Source organism: Sinohyriopsis cumingii, chromosome 5 (assembly GCF_028554795.1).
Source record: "Sinohyriopsis cumingii isolate HCF-2022 chromosome 5, ASM2855479v2, whole genome shotgun sequence".
Classification (NCBI taxonomy): domain Eukaryota; kingdom Metazoa; phylum Mollusca; class Bivalvia; order Unionida; family Unionidae; genus Sinohyriopsis; species Sinohyriopsis cumingii.
Genome location: NC_142965.1, coordinates 107,590,003 through 107,613,024, shown reverse-complemented (window position 1 = coordinate 107,613,024; position 23,022 = coordinate 107,590,003). Strand labels below are relative to the sequence as shown.

General features: G+C 36.8%; 1 protein-coding gene across 1 annotated transcript in view; it reads right to left on the bottom strand.

Moving 5' to 3' along the window:
* Positions 1-23,022, bottom strand: part of LOC149799955 (uncharacterized) — an 85,995-nt gene that overhangs the window by 22,354 nt on the left and 40,619 nt on the right. The window contains exons 4-6 of the mRNA XM_089958321.1: positions 21,153-21,215; positions 20,744-20,881; positions 10,814-10,876 (exon numbers count right to left, since the gene is read on the bottom strand). Coding sequence (XP_089814447.1) covers positions 10,814-10,876; positions 20,744-20,881; positions 21,153-21,215 — 264 coding nt within the window. The remainder of the gene's footprint in view (positions 1-10,813; positions 10,877-20,743; positions 20,882-21,152; positions 21,216-23,022) is intronic.

The window sequence follows — 23,022 nt, the reverse complement described above, 5'->3', positions numbered from 1 at the left end:
TGTAATTGTATCATTTATATAACCTTATTATAGTGACACAGTATTGAAATTATACCAATGTAATATTAAACTAAGCAACTGACGAAGTCAATATCAGTTGACAATCAATCAAGGGACAGACATTTAGTGAAAACAAGACTGCGTCAAAGGGACTTACTTTATACTGCCTGAAAAAAAATCCTAGGAATTCACGATAAGGCCTACTAGAGTGTTGAAACCATCTTTGATATTCTTTAGCGATAGCAAGATTTACAAATTAACTGATATGGTGGATATATTGGGTATTGTGTCGGCACCATGTTCATTTAGGACCAAGATAACGCCATAAGAAGTGTTCTGGTGCAATTTACATGTCGATTTTACTTTCTTTGGAGGAATACTAATAACTGGATTTCCAAGGTGGCATCTGTGGTTGCTACATTAAACATTGGATCAGTACCATTGTCCTCTAGGACCAACTCGACATCATAAAAGGTCCACCTGACTCCGTTTAGGAGATTTAGCGACTACAAGTTGTATAAGATGATTGCTGTGGTGGAATTATTGAACTTCAGACCGCATCCTTTTCATTTTTAAGCAGCTAGAAATCATAAGACGTATTTTAGCGAGAACCCCATGTTTACATGAGCATCCATTCCGGGAAAGTAGAGATAACAAGATGTTTGAAGATGGTCACTATGGCAGCCATACTGTATGTCCCAGTGAAGCCAGTTTCAAGTAGGATCAGCTAGCGGAATGAATGTGTGTGCGACGTTCCCTTGGAACCCTTGAAGTAGTACATAAACAGTAGCGACAAAATATTTAGCTCATAGATGTATGAACGATAAAACATCAGACGACTTGACACCTAGGAGAAACATATTTTAGGTTTTAAAGATTACCGCCGTCGCAGTAATATCGGACATTAATTAGGCGTATTTTGTACTCAGGTTTAATTATACACTAAATGAAGTCCTCCAGTTTAAACTCCAGGCCAAATGACATTCAATGATATTTTCAAGATAGCCGTTGTGACCAAGCGAAACCATTTCTCATTGAGAACCAACAAGACATCATAAGAAGCGTCCCGTAAGGACTACCATGTTGATATAACTTTCTACTAAGAAGGAGTAGCACAAACAAGATTTTCAAGATGGCTGATGTGGTGGCCACACTAGACGTTTGATCGGCAGCTTTTATCTTTTAGAACCGACTATAAATTATAAGAAGTATTCTTCTGAAAACAACATAATGATACGAATATCCATTTAGATCTAGTAAGGATAACAAGACTTTTAAAATACTGAGCAACACCATTTTAATTTACTACCTTGAGATGAGGTTGATATATGTGTAAAGACCTTGATGTGAATATATATGTACAGTCCATATGAGGGACGACATATAACAGGTCATCCCTGATGATCTTCTGGTCTATTACCAGTAAAGCTAACATCTGAGTCACAGTGGCCGACTATTGATATGGCTGAGTCAGTATCCGTGAGATAAATGTACATCTAAAAGTTCTTGAGTGTGAGTAAAATAAGATCGAGTATATTGATGGTGCTTTGAACAAATTGCTGAAAATACAAGTCACTGGAGTATGAAAATTATGATAATGAGCATAATTTGGTGTATTTTAGCAACCTGCCTCAGCTGATCCCAAATAATAACTTTTATGGGTGTAAATGAAATATGGTCAAATATAATGAAAGTGTAAATAATAGACCGTGTATCTGAATTTGTCAGTTCGGTGGGAAACTTATAATCACACAAATTGATATAGGAAATAGGAAGAAATATTCACCCTTACTGTAGACGTGTTGACTATTATCGTATGGTGTCCGCATGGGCTACATTTTGTTCTACTTCCATTGGCCCATAAGGACACGTACCTTCGTTTTGATGAGCCATCGTGAGATGGAAGAAGGAAGTGAACGTCGTGTGAGATCGTCCAAACGCGGCTTTCATAACATCCTCCAGAGACGAATGAGTTATATAGGTCTACGGAGTAGCAATGGGATGGGTAGATGGGTAGAAACTAATGGGCTTTAACCTATTTCATATGGGGTACGATTGCAATCATATTTTATCTTTGCGTTCGGGATATATACCATTGGCATGTGTACTACATTCCGCCTGTCATATCGCCCGCAAAGTGCATTCAACCGTTGAATGTGTGATTATTGTGCTTGAATACGTTTGAAACGAATGAAACAAAGGTGAACAAGTACACAAATTCTACATTATGCAGTGACATCATGATTTACACAGACCTCATAAATTGGTAAAAATTAGATTAAAAATTATTTGTGTTTTAACGTGCTGAGATCAAACCGACGAACGGTAATGAAGAGGCAAGTGATAACAACGACGTGCATGCCAATTTAGCTGATTATGTAGATACTATCGTGGTAAGATTTACATCTTTGGGAATGGGGATAATCCCGTCTGCTTCAACAAAACGAATTGAAATGATGATAACTGGTTCCTTGAATATTGGATTTGAAACTCGAGTTGTAACCTGTACAGATAAAGTAATGGCAATGATGTCGATAGCAAGTTTCGAGAAAATGAAAACAAGGTAGTTGAAAATATGATTTCAACACTGAATATTAACGTATGGAGATCGCAGTGGTGGGTAATGCTAAAGCGGCAACTGATGGCAGTGATGTGGATGCCAATCTTGATGAAAATATAGACAATTGTATCGGGCTAATTGCTATTATAGGCAGTTGTGTTCATGATCTTAACTATATCGGACTGAACTGAGCGGACTATCACTAGTTTATGTGACTCCAATATTGACGATGATGCATTCGTCGATGGTCTTCAAGGTAACTAGATGTTTGATAAATTCACTGCTTAGCCCGTATAAGGAGGTTGGAGTGGCAATGATCCAAAACCCGGACGAAGTTTTACATTGCCGCTAAGTTTGCCTGAAACGGGATCATGATCTTTGGAAACATTTAAGGTAGAGAAGCAAACTTTATATATAACATGAACATCCACTCTTCACAATAAAATGAATACCAATTATTATTACAACTATATTATAGCTAAGAAAGCTTTTATAGGTTTATGTTTTACATGGGCGTTTTTGTCTCTCCTCGGGTAATAAGTGTTGGGGACTAAGAAAGGATGACTTTAATATTATTATGTGCCATGATCATGTCAACCGACTTTGGAACAACTTAACGTTTACACATATGTGAATTATAAATCCTGTGAAGAATTACACTGGAACTCATATTTTTCTAACACTTAAGTTAGACAAATATAAAGATGTGTACATAACATTATATGTGTAAGTGTGAGTGTTTGTGTGATTTTTTTTAACGTAGCTTTAACAATTTTCCAGTCATGTCGCTACGATGTAAACAGTGTGCTAGTTTAAAGTGATGTCTAGCACTGTGGCATCATGCCGCAGACATGTAGCACGATGTCCAACCCAGACACATTATCATGACAACAGGCTGAAAAGTCCTAACACTAACCTGTTATTGCTGAGCGCTTAGCGATGCAGCTTAAAGTACCATTTTTATAGGTCTTTGGAATTACTCGGCCGGGGTTCGATCCCCCGACTTCTAGCAAGAAAACTCTGGAATTTTTGTATTATAATTTACGATAGAATACACATACTGTAAAAAATGAACATTTTTTGACTTCCCATTCGGGATCTGTTCTGCATGTTCCCTATATTTCTTGCGAGAAAATATGATAGAACTTTAATCACCATTCATATTCTTGATTGGATTGTATCATTTTCCACGTCTTAAACGTTGTATAATTCACAAACTTTAAGAGAACCATGGGAGGTAAATATTTTGGATAGAAAAGTTGCGTTGAAGGCATTTTAAAATTGTAAACTTTGTTGCTGGTTTAATGAAAGTGCCTAGCACTGAATGTTTTACAGCTGGAAATTTTAAAGCAAACGTTCTACAAAATTGCACGCTTTTTGAAAAGATATGTAGTATAGAAAACTATTAGAAAGACTCCTCCTGTTAAGCGAGATTGACCAATAACTTGTCCTATGAAGCCAGATTGACCAAAGATGCTGCATTCTCACACTCACGCACTAAAGACTAAAAATTGTCTGAGTTTTATAAATATTCCTGTTTGATCGGACTTCAGTATTAAATTGGTTAATCTGCTTAAATCCAAGATCCCTCTCGGCGAAGAACTGATCATCGCTCTTTTCAAATTATGGTAATCCACCTCGAAATGGTGGAAGCCGAAATATCCGCCGATCGTTAATGTGAGTAAGAGATGCTTCTTGCACGTTCATCTCCTTTTGAAAGCCGCCAGATAAAAACGTAAAGACCTACTTGGGTATAAAAGTATATATTTAGCACGGGATATGAACGTCTGAGACTGGAAATCTCAATATTGAGTGCAGAAACCGTTGAAAATAGGACTTTTGTTTTGCGAAACAAACCCTGGTTGGCAATGGAGAGAAACTGACTCCTAGTGTTCCCATTGAACCGCGAACAGTTTGACCTATGGATAGGGTAAGAAGCTCGCTTCTTCGTCGCGTGGAAACCAAGTAGAGAGAGATAATAGTCTTGAGTCTGAGATCTTTAAAAAACGTTTCGACCAAAGGTTCATGCACGGTAGTCAGTTGAAACCACAAGACAGACGAGATTAGATCTAGGCATTACCGACCGAGATATCGGTCCTTGTAGTTCAAGGTACATCATCAAATCACCTATGCTTAGTCTACACAAGGGTATAGCCCAGAATCTGAACAGTGAACCTGATAAGGATTGGTGTAGAGACCATTCTTTGAGGACACTCTTGTCCATCCTGGACATATTCTCCGCCAATAGTTCTGTGAGGAACATGGCGAACTAGAAGGGTAATATTTTCTGAAGTTATCACGTTAAGGAGGGTCTAAACATCTACGCAGAGAGAATGGGCATACGTTCCTCTTTGTCACTAGAGGCAAGTTGTCACATGCGTGTTGATGTCTTTTTTGTCGACCTGATACTGAAGGGTAAGAGTACTGCTCTCATTTCCATATTGATGATGTGGAGCAAAGATTTGTTATAGTTCTATCTATGACGAATATGAGCTTCAAGCACGAGTTGAGCGCCCCAGCTGGAAGCTAATGCGTCTTGCAAACATATAGGAGCAGGACTGAGGGGATGATGGAAACTTCGACCAGAGACAGGTCATGATTCGTTCAAAATATCAGAGAATGCTGGAAATCAATACTCAGAGAAACCTAAGCAGTCATCGTGTCACTGTGCGGTATCTAGTTTGCTAGATATAGAAATTTGATATAAGGACAACCTGCATAGGGAAGCCATATTGGCTGCAGAATACAAAGTCCACACTAAAGAGACAAATTGTTGAGCCGATGTGGTCTTAGGTCTCGGTGCCTCCAACAGGGTCACGATCACGTCTACTCTGTCCACGTGTCGTGGACTAATTTTCCCTTTTGTGATAAAATTTATCACTACGTAGACGAAATCTGAAGATGGAGAAAGCTCTGATCTCTCTACGTGGGTCAAAATGCATAGCCTTTTTACAATGGCAATATCTAAACAGATTCTAATTTGAAGGACTATAAACGGGTATTGTGGATCAATTATGGTCAAAATATTTGAGTATAGGGATTTCCAGTGACCCTAGGTAGACAGCAACTACTCACTCGCATGACTTTGGTGAAAAGTCTGGGTTTTGAGATTAGGCAAGACGAAAATTTGGAAGACTTTCCCATCCCTGCAAAACCGGATGCACTTCCTTTCAGGAGGCAAGATGGGAATGTGAAAGAAAGATAGTGATTTAGCGGGATTATAAGAAAGTGACGATACGGACACGATCTCCTTCCCTATTTGTGCGCATGTACGACCATTCCAAATCCGGAGCACATTTCAACGGTAGTCAGTAAAGAGAGAATGGGATCTCTATCCTATCCCTATCTCCGTACTGAGGGGCTCAATAGAACTGACGAGCAGTACTCGCAGACCTGTGAGGTGCGCCCGCTGGCCAATCAATGTCCAGTCAGACGACACTCACCCGTAGGAAGACCTTTTTCCGATCTTATGAACGTATATTGAAACTCACCCGTTTCTGGATCGTTCGACCATATTGCAAACTCAAGTTTCTGCTCCTCCTTCATGAACTGGGAGAATTATTACTCAGATTCAGGGAACAACACTGTTAACCAAAACTTGGAAAGGGCGGCGCCCGGTGAACCGAGTAACTATCGCCTTACAGAAATGAATAGGGTACTAGTCCTGCCGAGAGATTCATCGACAGAAAAAGCAGAAAAATCTAATGAAGAAAAGAAGGACCCTTTCTGTATGTTCGTCTATCTTCAATGATGATAGACAGCAAAAAGGAAAAGTATCTGTCATGGTTATAACAATAATTAAGGTATTGTTCCAAGCAAGCAATATGTAAAAGAACAAGATAAGCTTTTGTGCAAATATGAGGGAGCAGTTTCTTATCTTTTCTTAGGTATCGTTTCTATCAAGTGAATTAAAACAATTATAAACTGATGCTTGATTATAATAAAGTCAGCAATGTTTTTGCATTTGAAAATGACATTAGTAACAATTATTCTAACTACTGAGACGAAACGTGGCAACAGAAGAACAAGGTAAGATACTAGTGCTACCTCTACTACCACTACTACTATAATTAATAAGGAGCACTATGATAGCAGATAAGCTAAATTTTAAGAGCAAAAGGTGTTTAGTCACTACACCCACATGATTGAAAGTAGGGTCTGGTGTGCGTCCTCCTTTCCAGTATTAAAATAGTACAAGTCAGATTATATGGAATATACATTTCGAATTTCGATGAATCCTAACTGAATTAAAACAACAGAACAGATCTTCAAACCAAAACAGCAAGGATATGGATAAATAAATATCAGCCCGAGATAGAAAAGGCCATAAATTAATTCTCAATGGCAATAATTGTTACGCTAACACCCTTGTGGGTGAATAAGCTAAATACAAGATTATGAAGAAAAACATTGTAACCAAAAGTACCATTACGTTTCGATAGAACTAATTCCAGACAGATAAATCTGAGGGCTATTTCACACAGTAACACTGAGGCACGTAAAGAAATGACATTTTCACGATGTATGTATTGAAGGTACTTCAGAGTATTTCACGCAGCTGTAATGATCACAACGAAAGGATAAAAAATGAAGGTTATGGTCCAGGGTGATGGGTTTAATTTGAGATTTTGATCGAAAGTCATCATATGGAAAAATGAATTTGAATCGGACGATAAAGGATATATTCAGTCTGGAAATATGTAAGCTGCACAATAGCAGTATACTCCGTATTACTGATATTAAACTCACTCAAACGTCCAAATTAGGTTGTTCTAATCTAGTTTTGGTGTGGATGATTTGCTTTGAACCCGATGTATCAATAATCCGATTTTCATGGGTCTAGGCGAAACAGAACCCAGGAAATTGATGCTGTAATAAACACACAGCTAAAATGAAAAACAATATGATAAAGTATCTCGAGTATGTAAATTTGGTCACGCTCACCTCGTTTTGATATGGTAGAGTTACTCTTATCAGATGCATCATCGTACAAATTATGATAAGTGTAGGGAATAGGATATGATATACTAAGCACGTATCACTATATTGAGAGGATCATGAATGCAAAACAAATCAACACTAGAGCAACCAGGAAAAACACTATAATATCCCCTCCTAACGTCATTGGTGGTGGGATAATACAAGTTATTATTCACTTGCAGGCTGTTGAACCCATTTGATTCCTACTTATTACTGAATTATGTCGAATTCCAATTTAAAGTTTCTATTTACAAGGCTGTGAAACATAAAAGGAAGCTATACAGTATCATAAAGCCTAAAATGACATAAAATTCGTTGTGCACGGTGTGACAGACGGATTACAAGTCGCCATTTAAGCTTCCTTGTACTTAAACACTCTTCTTATAGTGGTGACACTCCGGATCACTTGGTAGAGCATCTGAATAATAATCCAAGGACCACTGAAAAGATAATCACCCCGAAAACCCGGGTTGTCTGTATCGGTACGCCAGCCAGAAAAGTACTTAGATTCATGTCATCAGTATGACCTGATCATTGGGCTAAACGTGCTATTAAAACCAATAAAAGGAAATAAAAGTGAAGATAATGATCATAAATGATAACCAACAAGCGATGGTTTACCCAAAACTGTTTGTTATGTAAATATAAAAATTGCCAACAGGCACGAGTCTGGAGTCCATTTGGCCCGGACCTCGTTCAATATTCAGTAATCAGTGGATTCCACATTCATAGAAGCTACACGTATAAAGTCTCAAGATTCATCAGAAGATGTAAATAGAAACACATCGCTAACAAAAGCTATTTTTTTCCCACACAGCATCATTCATTTTTATTTACAACCATCTTGACCATGAGATGAATAGTTACAGATAGTTTCGTGGTAAACCTCTAGGTAGTTTAGGAGGAGCAGTGATAACCATGACCATGAGATGAATAGTTACAGATAGTTTCGTGGTAAACCTCTCGGTAGTTTAGAAGGAGCAGTGATAACCATGACCATGATATGAATAGTTACAGATAGTTTCGTGGTAAACCTCTAGGTAGTTTAGGAGGAGCAGTGATAACCATGACCATGAGATGAATAGTTACAGATAGTTTCGTGGTAAACCTCTAGGTAGTTTAGGAGGAGCAGTGATAACCATGACCATGAGATGAATAGTTACAGATAGTTTCGTGGTAAACCTCTAGGTAGTTTAGGAGGAGCAGTGATAACCATGACCATGAGATGAATAGTTACAGATAGTTTCGTGGTAAACCTCTAGGTAGTTTAGAAGGAGCAGTGATAACCATGACCATGATATGAATAGTTACAGATAGTTTCGTGGTAAACCTCTAGGTAGTTTAGGAGGAGCAGTGATAACCATGACCATGAGATGAATAGTTACAGATAGTTTCGTGGTAAACCTCTAGGTAGTTTAGGAGGAGCAGTGATAACCATGACCATGAGATGAATAGTTACAGATAGTTTCGTGGTAAACCTCTAGGTAGTTTAGGAGGAGCAGTGATAACCATGACCATGAGATGAATAGTTACAGATAGTTTCGTGGTAAACCTCTAGGTAGTTTAGGAGGAGCAGTGATAACAAGCATGTGGTGATGGATGTTCAGTCTATCTCATATGCTCATGTGGTTGATGACCACTAGAGCAGTGGTTACTTACCTTTTTGAAGTATGATTACCCTGTCTTAAATTGAGGAAAAATTTTGGGAACACACATGCTAATAGTGCAATTTAATGCTAACTTAGAATATACCCATGGACTCAGGGGGATCGGCGGCCTTCACGTTGGGAACGATTGTGCTAGAGCTAAAATCAGTTTTATTCAACAAAGTCCTTAAATTTACATTCCTCTTAAAACCTGTTATACGGTAAACTATCCTCAGTCGTTTGTACATGTTTAAAGTATCTGAAAAGGCATTACGAATACAAACTCCAAGCTTTGGACAAGATGTTAACAAACTTAGCATTGTACTCTCTGGTTTAGAACTGATTGTATTTTGTTCAGTTTGGAATAATATTCTTGAACATCTTAAAACACAAGCTTATGATACCGGTCTTAGTCTGAATCATCAGCACATTAATTAACCAATGTGTCAAACGAACACGTGACCAAGACTTATTTAGGATACATACTATTCTATGGTGGCATGGGAGCTATCTTTTGGCAGTTGCAAAGAATAACCATTTTAATGATTGCATAAAATATGATTGCATAAAGGGACGATTGGCAACGGAAAACATACCGTCGAGAACGTTTTTGCGGTTCATGACCATGGGAGTTAAAAACCACAGGTTTTCAAAATAATCCTTGCAGTTGACATTCCCCAAAAGACCTGCTATACGGTAAACCATTTCCATTATTCTGCAACTAAATACTCAGATGTCAAGATAATAATGAACTTGATATTTTAATCCCCCTGCAAGGGACTGTAGTTTGCTTTGTTTGGACGGGTAGTCTTGAACATCTCAAAACAATAGCATATGATACCGTCCTGAATGTTAATTATCAGCACATTAATCTAGCCCTTTGCAATGTGCCAAGCGGCCAAATTCCCAAGATTTATTCAGCATGTTCTCCTTTTTATGGGTCTGAGAAATCTTCTGACAGTTACCAAGGACGATCATATTAAATGTAAACAATTCCTCTTTTGGCACGAGGATGTTGATGTGGTTTTCATCCTATCATATGTTGTGAGTCATGGTGGTTCCCTAATTAGCTCGCCAGATTTGTTCACAGAGTGGGGCAGATTCGATTACTACCATTGGATTAACTCGGAGATGGTACATTTGTGTATACTAGGGTAATTGACGTTAATCCAAGTGCCTCAAAACTGAAGAACATATTTCTGTTGTTGCATTTTAGAGCATCAAACTAAACTGAACAATTCTAAAGTGTACAGAAGAACATCATTACTTGTTACTGGCGTTCCGTGTGCAGTGGTAGAATTTACCATAATAATATGGACTATATCCAAAAGAACAATAAAACACTGAAATCTGTTGGATGAACTGCTTATAATTATAATAGGTACGATAACATCATTGCAGTAAAATATTTTTGGACACATTGCCAATGTGTTTGCATAAGATATGCAGATACAATGCTTAGCCTAAAATAATGAGAAATGTTTGGATATCTTTTGATGTAGGATAATGCCAACACAATTTAGGCTTTATTCGCAACACACTGAACTGTGGAAAATTTGACATTTAATCAAGTAGATGATATATTTGAACACTGGCTAGACAGGAATACCTATTCATTCGCACTTACATCAATTCCTGGGTGCCCGGCCATGCTTTCTGTATCAGAAAATTCATTAAGCTCAGAGGACATCTAAAATGCAAAAATATAATAAATGTACGGTTGTGTAAACTTAGCATATGCAAATCTTGTCAATTCCAATGTCTTTCAACTCGGTAATTGTAATTGTATCAGCTATATAACTTTATTAAGGTGACGCTCTGTTTAAATTGTTCCAATGTATTATTCAACTCAACAAATGAAGAAGAAAAATATTCAGCATCAGTTTACACTCATACAAAGGACTGACATTTATTTAAAGCAAGATCGCCTCAAAGGCTTTCTATTTCTAATAACTGCAGAGTGTTGAAATCATCTTTTATATTTTTGAGTACTAGCATGATTTACAAATTTACTGATGTGTTGGACATATTGGCTATCATTTTGGCATCTTCCTGTATGACCAACATGACGTTATACGAGGTGTTCTAGTGCAATTTCCATGTTGATTGCACTTTCATTGGAGGAATTCTGATAACTGGATTTCCAAGGTGACCTCTGTGCTGGCTACATTAAATATTGGATCAGTACCGTTGCTCTTTAGGACCAACTAGACACCATAAAAAGTCCACCATGTCTCCGTTTAAGATCCTTAAGATTACCACCGTGTCAGCCATATTGGACATTACATAGGCGCAATTTATAATCAGGTTTAATTATACACTAAATGAAGTCACCCAGTTTAAACTTCAGGCCTAAATGACATTCCATTTCGAAGGAGCAGCAGTCTCAATATTTTCAAGATAGCCGTTGTGACCGAGCGGAACCATTTCTCACTGAGAACGCTCAAGACATCATAAGAAACGTTCTATAGGCAACAACATGTTGATATCATTTTCTATTAAGAAGGAGTAGCGATAAAATGATTTTGAAGATGGATGCAGTGGTGACCGTACTGTATGTTTGATAGGCAGCTTTTTCCCTTTAGGACCGACTAAAATTATAATAAGTCTCCTGCTGAAAGCATCATATTGATATGAATATGCTTTCAAAAATAGTAACGATATGAAGACTTTAAAATACCGAATAGCACCATTTTCATTTATGATCTTGAGATGCGGTGGATATATGTGTAAAGACCTTGATATGAATATCTATCTATCTATCTATCTATATATATATATATATATATATATATATATATATATATATATATATATATATATATATATATATATATATATATATATATATATATATATATATATATATATATATATATATATATATATATGTATGTATGTATGTATGAACAGTGTAGAGGGACGACAGACAGCAGGTCATCCCTGATGATTTTCTGGTCTATTACCAGTAAAGCTAACATTTGGGTCACAGTGACATACTTTTGATATGGTTGAGTTAGTATCCATGTGAAAATGTACATACAAATGTTCTTGAGTGTGAGTAAAAGAAGATCAAGTTTATTGATGGTGCATATAACAGATTGCTGAAAATACAAATCAATCAAGCATAACATTTACGATAATTAGCTTAATTTTGTGTATTATAGCAACCCTGTCTCAGCTGATCCCAAATGATAACTTTCTTGAGTATAAATAAACAAATTGGTCAAATATATTGAAAGTGTAAAGAATAGACTGCACATCTGAATTTGTTGATTCGGTGTGAAACTGATAATCCCATAAATTGATAAATGAAAAAGGAAGAAATATTGACCCTTGCTGTAGAAGTATGACTACTATCATATGGTGTCCGCAGGGGCTACAGTTTGTCTTACTTCCATTGGGCCCTACGAAAACGTACGTTGGTTCTGATGAGCCAACGAGAGACGGTAGAAGAATATGAACGACGTGTGTGATCGCCAAAACGTGGCTTTCATCACTTCCTCCAGAGACGATTGAGTTATATAGGTCGACGAAGAAGGATTGGCTAGAAATTAATAATCTTTAACTTATTTTTTATGGAGAATTATTCCAATCCGAGTTTATCTCCGCGTTCGAGATACGATTCTAGTGGCAAATTTAATACATTCCGTCGGCGAAACCGTGGATTTAGACGTCTATTTTGTGATTATTTTGCTTTTATACTTTGAAAGCAATGAAACAAAGGTAAAACAGTACACAAATGCTATATTATTCAGTGACAATATGATTTACAAATATCTATTAAGCTGGTAAAAATCTGATAAAAAATTAACCTGAATTGAGAGATAATACAGTGGTAAAATTTACATCTTAGAGAAAGGGGATCTTCCTCCTTGCTTTTTCAAAACGAACTGAATTGATGATAACTGGTTACTTGAATATTTGATTTGAAGCCCGAAGTGTAACCTGCACAGATGAAGTAATGGCAATGATGCGGATATCAAATTTCGGGAAAATGTAGACAGTTCTGTGTGGGAAATATTCCTTTTAGGCAGTGCTGATTGTCTTATTAACTTTGTCGCAATAAACGCATCTGAATATAAGTGCTTAGTATAACATAGTATTTCAAAACTGAATAATAACGCACGGAGATCACACTGGTGGACAGTAATAAAGAAGCAATTGATGACACTGATGCGGATGCCGATCTTCACAAAAATATAGACATTTTCATTGGGATAATTGTAGGCCGTGGTGTTTTTTTTTATCTTAACAATATCGGACTGAACTGAGTGGAAGATATCTATTTCATTGTATATCTGGCTCGGATATTGACGATGATGCATTCGTCGATGGTCTTCAAGCTAAGTAGATACTTGAGAATTACACTGTTAATGATGTTTTTCAGTATAAAGAGGATTGAGGGGCACTCACCCTTCATAATAAAATGAACGCAAATTATTATTATAACTATATTAGAACTATGCAGGTTTTTTTTTTATTTTATAGGTTTATGTTTTACATGGGTGTTTTTATTTCTTCCCGATTAATAACTGTTGGTGACAAAGAATATATTATTTATTGTAACAATATTTTGCCCTTTGATTATGTCAATCGACTTTGGAACTAATTAACTGTCACACATGTTTGAATTATAAATCCAGTCAACTATACTGTAACTCACATGTTTTAGACAACTAAGATAGACAAATATAGATATGTGTGGACAAGCTGATGAAATTTTATCGCGTTCCTGAACTGGACCGAACAACCCCAACAAAACTCTAGCATTACTGTATTATAATGTATTCAAGAAGGCACATACTATAACCAAATGAACACTATTTTGACTTCCAAGTAGGGATCTGTTCTGCATGTTCCCTAAATTTGAAAACATTTTAATAGGCATTTACATTCTGGATTGGATTGTATCATTTTTCATGTCTTAAACGTTGTAAAGTTTATCACATTTCTTGGAATCCATACCAAGAAAATATTTCGGATATAAACATTGCGCTAAAAGTAACTTTAGAAATGTGAAATGTGTTACTGGCTTAATGTACGTGACTTGCACTGAATGTTTTACATCTGGAATTTTTAAAACAAACAATATTTGACTTTCTTCAAAAACTCACGCTTTTTAAAATGATATTGAAGCATATAAAAATGTTTGATAGACTTGTCTTGTAAAGAGAGAATAACCGATATATTCTCATGAAAGCCACATTGACCAATGTTTCTGCATTCTCACGCTGATGCATTAATAGCTAAATATTGTTATCGTTTAGGTTAATCTACATTAAGGAAAACTTCCAGATAAAAACGAAAAGACTTAATTGGGCATAAAAGTCTATATTTATCACAGGATAGGAATGACTGAGACTGGGGGTCTCAATATTGAGTGCAGCAACTGTTGGAAATGGGATTTTTCTTATAAACACCATGCAGAGCGATTTAATGGTCTTTGGTCTAAGGTCCTGAAAAGAAGCCCATTCCAAAGATCCATAGTAGGTGCTTAGTTAAAGACTACAAGACAGACGAGATTACAATTTCGCATCAGCGAGAGAGACACCGGTCTTTGCAGTACAAAGAGCGCAGTCTGAACGGAGAATCTTATAAGGAATGGTGTAGGGACCATTCTTTGAGGACATTCTTGTCCCTCCTGGACATACTCTCCGCCACTGTTTTTGTGAGGAACGTGATGAATTTGGAGGGTAATACATTCTGAAGTTACCACACAGAGAGAATGAGCATGTCTACAATCAATGTCATTTGACATATCACTCATTTTTTACATCGCAGACCGCAACCTCCATAAAGTCCATGGCTGCATGCCGGGAAGGACCAATCACTTCTTTGAGACGGAAGACCATACATCTCATAGGGATTCAGCGGGATTTTAAGAAAGGGACGATACCGACAGGACTCCCTTTTCTATTTGTACGTCGATTCTTTATCCGAAGTAGTTTTAAACGGAAGCTAGTAAAGACAGAAGGGGTTCTCTACCCTATACCAGTCGCCGTACTGGTGGGTTCTAAAGAACAGACGACCAGTATTCGTAGACCGGTGACCGGTACCGTATGACCAATCAATGACCAGTCTGATTGTCTGATCCGTAGGAAAATGCTTTTTTTCAGATCTCATGAACATGTATTGAAGCTCTCCCGTTCTGGACCGCTTGATCCAATTGAAAGCATAGGCCATTGGCAATTGAAAAGTTTCTGTTCCTCCTTCATGAATTGGGAGAATTATCATTCAGCTTCAGCCAACAAATGTGGACCAATAGAGGAGCTGCTCCTTCAAAGCTTACACTGGTCAACAGTGAAATCATTACTGACTTGAAAAGGCCCTAATCTGTAGTATTTTGGTGTGCCGAACACGAATATAACCGTGAAAAATTTGTATTGGCTCTCGTTTTGAAGATATTCATATACCTCATTTTCTATGTTTCACTGTGTAAATTTCTCCAGTAGGACTGCAGCAACATCCGGAATAATGATGTAACATTGCATAATACCATCATGCTCACATCATCCACAGTTGATTGCATCATTTTCTGATGCAATGCAATACTAATGCCATGCGGCTGCTGAAGTAAGTTGACGTCAGCAGTGTACTATACATGTGTAGGCCTATTATACTAATGCCAGGCGGCTGCTGAAGCTGACGTAAGCAGTGTACTATATAAAGCCCAATCAGACAGGTTCAGCATTTAAAATATTTTAGACGTTGTGCGAGACAGTTCAAGCTACTGTTACATAAAACTTATTATTTTATCCATTTACGTACAATAAAGAACAGTAATGCCTCGAAAGTGTGTTAATACCGCAGACAATTTTTGCTATATTTGTGGGGAAGTGACATTTGCCAACCAGAAGAAAAGTATCAATTCTCAAGTGAAGAAGGCATATCATCTTTACTTCGGATGCAAGGTTGGTGACCAAGACAAGCCTTGGGCTCCGCATATATGCTGTGCTACATGTACAACACAGCTTTCACAGTGGTTGAATTGCAAAAGGTCATCAATGCCGTTTGCAGTCCCAATGGTGTGGAGAGAGCCAAGCAACCACCTAAATGACTGTTACTTCTGCTTGGTTCCTCCTCTTTCCGGCGGAATAACGAAGCGAAAGAAGTCGAGAATAGTCTACCCAAACATTCCGTCTGCATTGAGACCAGTTCCACATGGTGAGGGACTTCCTATTCCAGAACCTCCAGCAGAATATTCTCTTGATTCATCTGACGAAGACAAAGGTGAGTCGACCTGTTCTTCTCCTGGTCCATCAGCATGCAGTGATCCAGATTTTCACTGTGGTGCATCATCAACCCCACACAGAATAACACAGGAAGAACTAAATGACCTGATTCGTGATTTGGACTTATCAAAGAACAAGGCAGAATTGCTAGGATCAAGACTCCAACAATGGAATCTTCTAGAAGAAGATGTCACAATTACTGCATATCGAAAGCGCCACCAGCAATTGGAGCCTTTCTTCAGAAAGGAAAGTAATCTGATATTCTGTTCCGATATTGAGGGCCTCATGAATGCTTTAAAAATCACTCATGACCCACAAGAATGGAGACTATTTGTGGACTCTTCGAAACTGAGTCTCAAGGCTGTGCTTTTGCACAATGGAAACATTCTTCCATCTATTCCAGTAGCGTATGCTGTCCACATGAAAGAGACATACGATAACTTAAGGCAGCTACTGAATTCCATTGAGTATAACAAGTACAGCTGGCACCTCTGTGGTGATTTGAAGGTAGTTGCCCTTTTAATGGGACTGCAGCAAGGATATACAAAATACATGTGTTTCTTATGCGAGTGGGATAGCCGAACAAGGGAAATGCACTACATGAGGAAGGAATGGACTCACAGGCAGAATGTAGCCATTGGAGAGAAGAATATCCAACACCCAGCTCTGGTTGAGGCTCAGAAAATCTTGCTACCACCCCTTCACATCAAACTAGGTTTGATGAAGAACTTCGTGAAAGCCATTGACCGGACTTTGCCAGCATTCCGATACCTGCATGAAAAATTCCCTCGACTCAGCGAAGCAAAGATTAAAGATGGAGTTTTTGTGGGTCCTCAGATTCGAGAGCTTTTCAAAGATGACCGGTTCAACAACTTGCTGGAAGGTGACGCGAAACAAGCATGGAATGCTTTTCGCCTAGTTTCTACAAACTTCCTCGGAAATGTTAGGGCAGAAAACTATAAGGAACTAGTAGAAGACATGTTGATGAAGTATAAGAAACTTGGCTGCAATATGTCTCTAAAGATTCACTTCCTTCATTCCCATTTGGATTTCTTTCCTAGCAACTGTGGTATTGTTAGTGATGAACACGGCGAACGTTTTCATCAAGATATCGCAACAATGGAACAAAGATACCAGGGAAAATGGTCCACTACAATGCTGGCTGACTACTGCTGGACACTCCTCAGAGATGCTCCCGAACAGCTGTACAAGAGACAGGCGAAGAAATCTAAGATGTAGTCAATGACTTGATTTTTTATAGGTAGGCTATTACAGTTGACCTTTTACTATTGGAATGCATTTCGTTATGTAAACATTAATTTCTTGCAGATTACAAAAAAACTAGAGCCAATTTTGCAATTTGACTGTCATATTCGTGTTCAGCACATAAAAATTGATAAGAATTGACTAATTTTATTTCAGTAACATGACTTTTGTAAAAATTTGTTGTCCAGTGTTATCAAATCGCTCTCACCCTACAGAACTGAAGAGGGTACTACCCCTGCCGAGGATTCATCGACAGAAAAATCTGAGGAAGAAAATGAAGACCATTTCTTCCTCCTTTTGTACGTTCCTATATTTTCAGCGAGGACACCGACCTCGTCTGATCATAGACCACAAAAAGGACAATTATATGTCCTTGTTATACTAATAATTATTGTTCCAAGAGACAAATCTGAAAAAGAACTTGAAAAACTTCTATGCAAATATGAGGCAACAGAATCTTATCTTTTCTTTGATATCGTTTGCATCAAGTGAATTAAAACTATTACAAGCTGATGATTAATTAGTATAAAGACAACAATCATTTTGTTTTTAAAAAGTCATTGGTAACAATTACTCTAAGTACTGAGACGAGACTTTGCAACAACAAAACAAACCTGTTAGGTAAGATGCTACAACTACTACTACCACTATAACTACTACTGCTACTGTTATCAATACTACTACTACTACTAATAATAATAATACTAGTAATAATTAGGAGTACCATGATAGCAAACTTTTCAGAGTGAATCATGTTTAGTGACTAAACCCACATGAATGGCAGTAATCACTGGTGTTCGACCTCCTTCTGAATAATACAATAGTACAAGTCAGATTAAGTGGAGTATAAATTCAGGTGATTCATTACTGTACTAAAACAATATAACAGAATCTTCAAATCAAAACCGGCAAGGATATGTATAACTACATAGCAACCAAAGCTAGAAAAAGGAATAACATAATTCTCAAAGGCAATATTGTTACGTTGACACCCTTGTTGTTGAGTAAGCTAAATGCAAGGTTATGAAGGAAAATATTGTAACCAAAAATACCGTAAACTCTCGATAGAACTAATTCCATCAAGGTCAGTCTGAGAGCTATTTCACAGAATAAAAATGATGCACGTAAATATTAACAATTTTAATATGTTTGTGTAAAATATGCAAAGACGACTGCTGCGTATTTAAGAAGTTGGAGAAATGTCAGACTTTCACTTGATTGAGAGATACTATTTCCATCAAATTACCCTGTGGCAAATATTGATACTTAACCAAACAAACGAGACGTTAAAATAACGGTTAGTAAGAATATTTATATCTAGGCACTTACAGACATTGCTATATCTTGACATGCAATGCATGCATGTGCATTTTGTAGGTGTAATGGTGACGGATATGTGCTCGGAGTTCTTTGCTGAGAATCAGAGATACTTCTGAAGTCCACGAGAAGAGTAGTCTCTGAGAAGTTCTGAATGAGAAAAATATCATGACATATACTGTTGTGTTCTGGACGGAAAACCATAGTCCTCAGTCGTGTTTCTATTCAGACTCATTTGTTATCACAGTAATAGTATTTTCTGTCAGTTCAGTAATTCCTATTTTTGTCAACTCATCAATAAAATTGTTTCTGAACTCTGTAATCTAAATTGTTTTGAACTCTTATAATGTCCTATTTGGCCGCCATATTGGACATATTATAGATCATAGGACGTTTAATCCTGGGCCAACGAGACACTAAAAGACGTTTTCTGGCATACTATAATAATAAGGGATAACAAGCTTGTGCTCACGGATGAACGACTGACAACGGATACATCCCGTCCTAAAAGCTCTCCTGGTCCATGGCAATGTGAGTTAAAACACACATATTTTTTTAACAAAATCTTTGCATTTTACATTATCCCAAAACACCTACTATACGGTAAATCATTTCATTTAATCTGCAAATAAAATCTCAGATCTCAAGACAATAATTTAATGAACTGGGCATTTTAATTCCTGGTCTGAAAGGAACTGTATTTTTCTTAGTATGGACGGGTAGTCTTGAACATCTCAAAGCACGAGCATAACATACCGTCCTGAATGTTAATTATCAACATATTAATTTAGCCCTTTACAATGTGCCAAACGGCCAGACTCCCAAGACTTATCTGCGTGATGTCCTTGAAATGGGTCTACCTGACAAATTTTCTCAAAGTTACCAAGGACGATCATTTCAAATGTAAACAATTCCTCTTTTGGTACGAGGATGTTGAATTAGTCTTCATCCTATCATATATTGTGAGTCATGGTGATTCACTGGTCAGCACGCCAGATTTGTGCACAAGGTGTGGCAGATTAGATTTATGCCATTGAATAAATCCGGACTGGGTAAATTTGTATATACTAGGGCGAGTGACTTTAATCCATGTGCCTCAAAACTAAAGAACCTTTTTGTGTCGTTGTACCATAGAGCATCAAACTAAGCTGAACAATTCTAATGTGCACATAACATCATTGCCTGTTATTGCAACACAGTGTGCAATGGTCGATTTTACCACACAATTTTAGACAGTTTTCACGGGAACAACTGTATGCTGAAATCTGTTGGATGAACTGCTTGTACTTATATTGGTTACGGTAACATGAATGCATTAAAATAATTTTGTGCAAATTGTCATTGCATTTGCGTACAATATATAAATACAATGCTTTGCATACAGTTTTAAGAAATGTTTGGAATTATTTTGAAGGGTATTCTTGAATATCTCAATACACAAAGTTATGATACCGGACTTAGTCTGAATTATCAACACATTAATTAACCAATGTATCAAACGAACACTTGACCAAGACTTTTTTTGTAGGATACATGCTATTATATGGTGACATGGGAGAGAGTTGCATAGAATAACAATTTTAATGTTATACATAAAATATGCGACCACGACAGCTGCATATTTTAACATTACTAGACTATTTCGATCACATTATCATGTGGCAAATATTGATATTTTACAAAACAAATAAGACGTTTCAATAATGGTTTTGTAAGAATATTTATATCTTGGCACTTACAGACATTGCAGTATCATCAGAGACAATGCCTGTATGTGCATTTCGTGGGTGTAATGGTGTAGGAGATGAGCTGGGAGTGCTCTGCGGAGAATCAGAGATACTTCCGAAGTCAACGAGTGTAGTGGTATCTGAGAAGTTCTGAAAAAGAAAATTATCGTGACATATACTGCAGTGCATGACAATATCTTTGCGCATAATGTCAATATGTCTGCATAAAATATTCAAATACAAAGTATAGCTTAAAATAATGAGGAATGTTTGGATTTCTTTTGACAGAGGATACATATAATGCTTACACAATTTAGGTTTTATTCCCAACAAACAGAACTGTGGAAAATTTGACATTTAATCAAGTAGATGATATATTTGAATACTTGCTAGAGAGGAATACCTATTCATTCGCACTTACATCAATTTCTGGGTGCCCGGCCATGCTTTCTGTATCAGACAATTCATTAAGCTCAGAGGACATCTAAAATGCAAAAATATAATAAATGTACGGTTGTGTAAACTTAGCATATGCAAATCTTGTCAATTCCAATGTCTTTCAACTCGGCAATTGTAATTGTATCAGCTATATAACTTTATTAAGGTGACGCTCTGTTTAAATTGTTCCAATGTGTTACATATATTGGATTTAATTTATATTTAATTTGTGTTTGATTTGATCTGATTGTTTGTGGGTTTTGGAATCGTTTTATTTTCTTTACATGTCAATGTAATGTAATTGTATTTACTAAGAATTTGATATTTTCCAGAAAATTCAGAGATTGAACTGAGTTTCCCGTAGATACCTAATAATAGAAACAATTGTTTCTATTGTTTGCTTAGTTCTTTGGTTGAGGCTGAAGTAAACAACTTTTTTCTAGGAGTAAAATGATTGGTTCTTATCAAGGACGGACAGGAGTTATGTGACGTTTACATGTAAACATGATCACGACATCCTCTATTTCTCAATGAGACATTTCAGAAATTGCGAAATATTTAGTACTGATAGTGAAGTTTAGAGAGAGAGAGAGATCGAGAGATCAGAGAGTCCGGGATTTTAAACACTTGATGTTAAGTTGTTTTCTTCTTTTGTGAACAGCATTGAAGTTTTTAGATTTTTAGTTATATGTTAATTTTTCTTCCGAATATTTGGACTCTAGAAAATTAATTTGTTTCTCTGGAAATATTATTGTATTCATACAGAACTGCGTGGGTTCGAGTCTAGGATTCGGCCAATGTGGGTATGTGAGAAAGCTTGCCAGTAGCTTCTCGTGGGTCGGTGGTTCTTTTCGTTTTTCTTCCCTGGGGCCTCCTCCATCATTAATACTGGCCTCCATGTATAGCCTATCGTAAGATGAAAAATGGCTTAAAACCCAACAACAGCAACAACATTCATACAGAACTCTTGAACAAAGACTTTTCTGGAAAATTTTATTTGGATTTCCAAGACCGGAGGAGTAACAATATTTTCAAGATAGCCGTTGTGACCAAGAGAAACCATTTCTCATTGAGAACGCTCAAGACATCATAAGAAACGTTATATAGGCAAAAACATGTTGATATCGTTTTCTACTAAGAAGGAGTAGAGTTAAAAAGATTTTGAAGATGGATGCAACGGTGGCCATGCGGGAGTCTGATCGGTACCGACTAAAAATAATAAGTCTCATGCTGAAACATCATATTGACATGAATATCCTTTCAGAACTAGTAACGATTTGAAGACTTTAAGATACTGAGTAGCACCATTTTCATTTATGACCTTGAGATGAGGTGGATATATGTGTAAAGACCATGATATATATATATATATATATATATATATATATATATATATATATATATATATATATATATATATATATATATATATATATATATATATATATATATATATATATATGTACTGTGTATATGAAGGACGACAGACAACAGGTCATTCCTGAAGCTCTTCTACTCTATTAACAGTAAAGCTAACATTTGGATCATAGTGACCGTCTTTTGATATGGCTTAGTTAGTATCAATGTGAGAAATGTGCTTATAAATATTATTGCATGTGAGTCAAATAAGATCACGTATATTGATCGTGCTTTGAACAGCTTGCTAAAAATACAAGTCAATGAAGTAGGGAAATTATGATAATTAGCTTAATTTGGTGTCTTTTAGCAACCCTGTCTCAGTTGATCCAAAATGATAACTTTCATGAGCATAAATGAAAAATTGGTCACATATATTGAAAGCGTAAAGAATAGACCGCGTATCTGAATTTGTAAGTTCGATGGGAAACTGATAA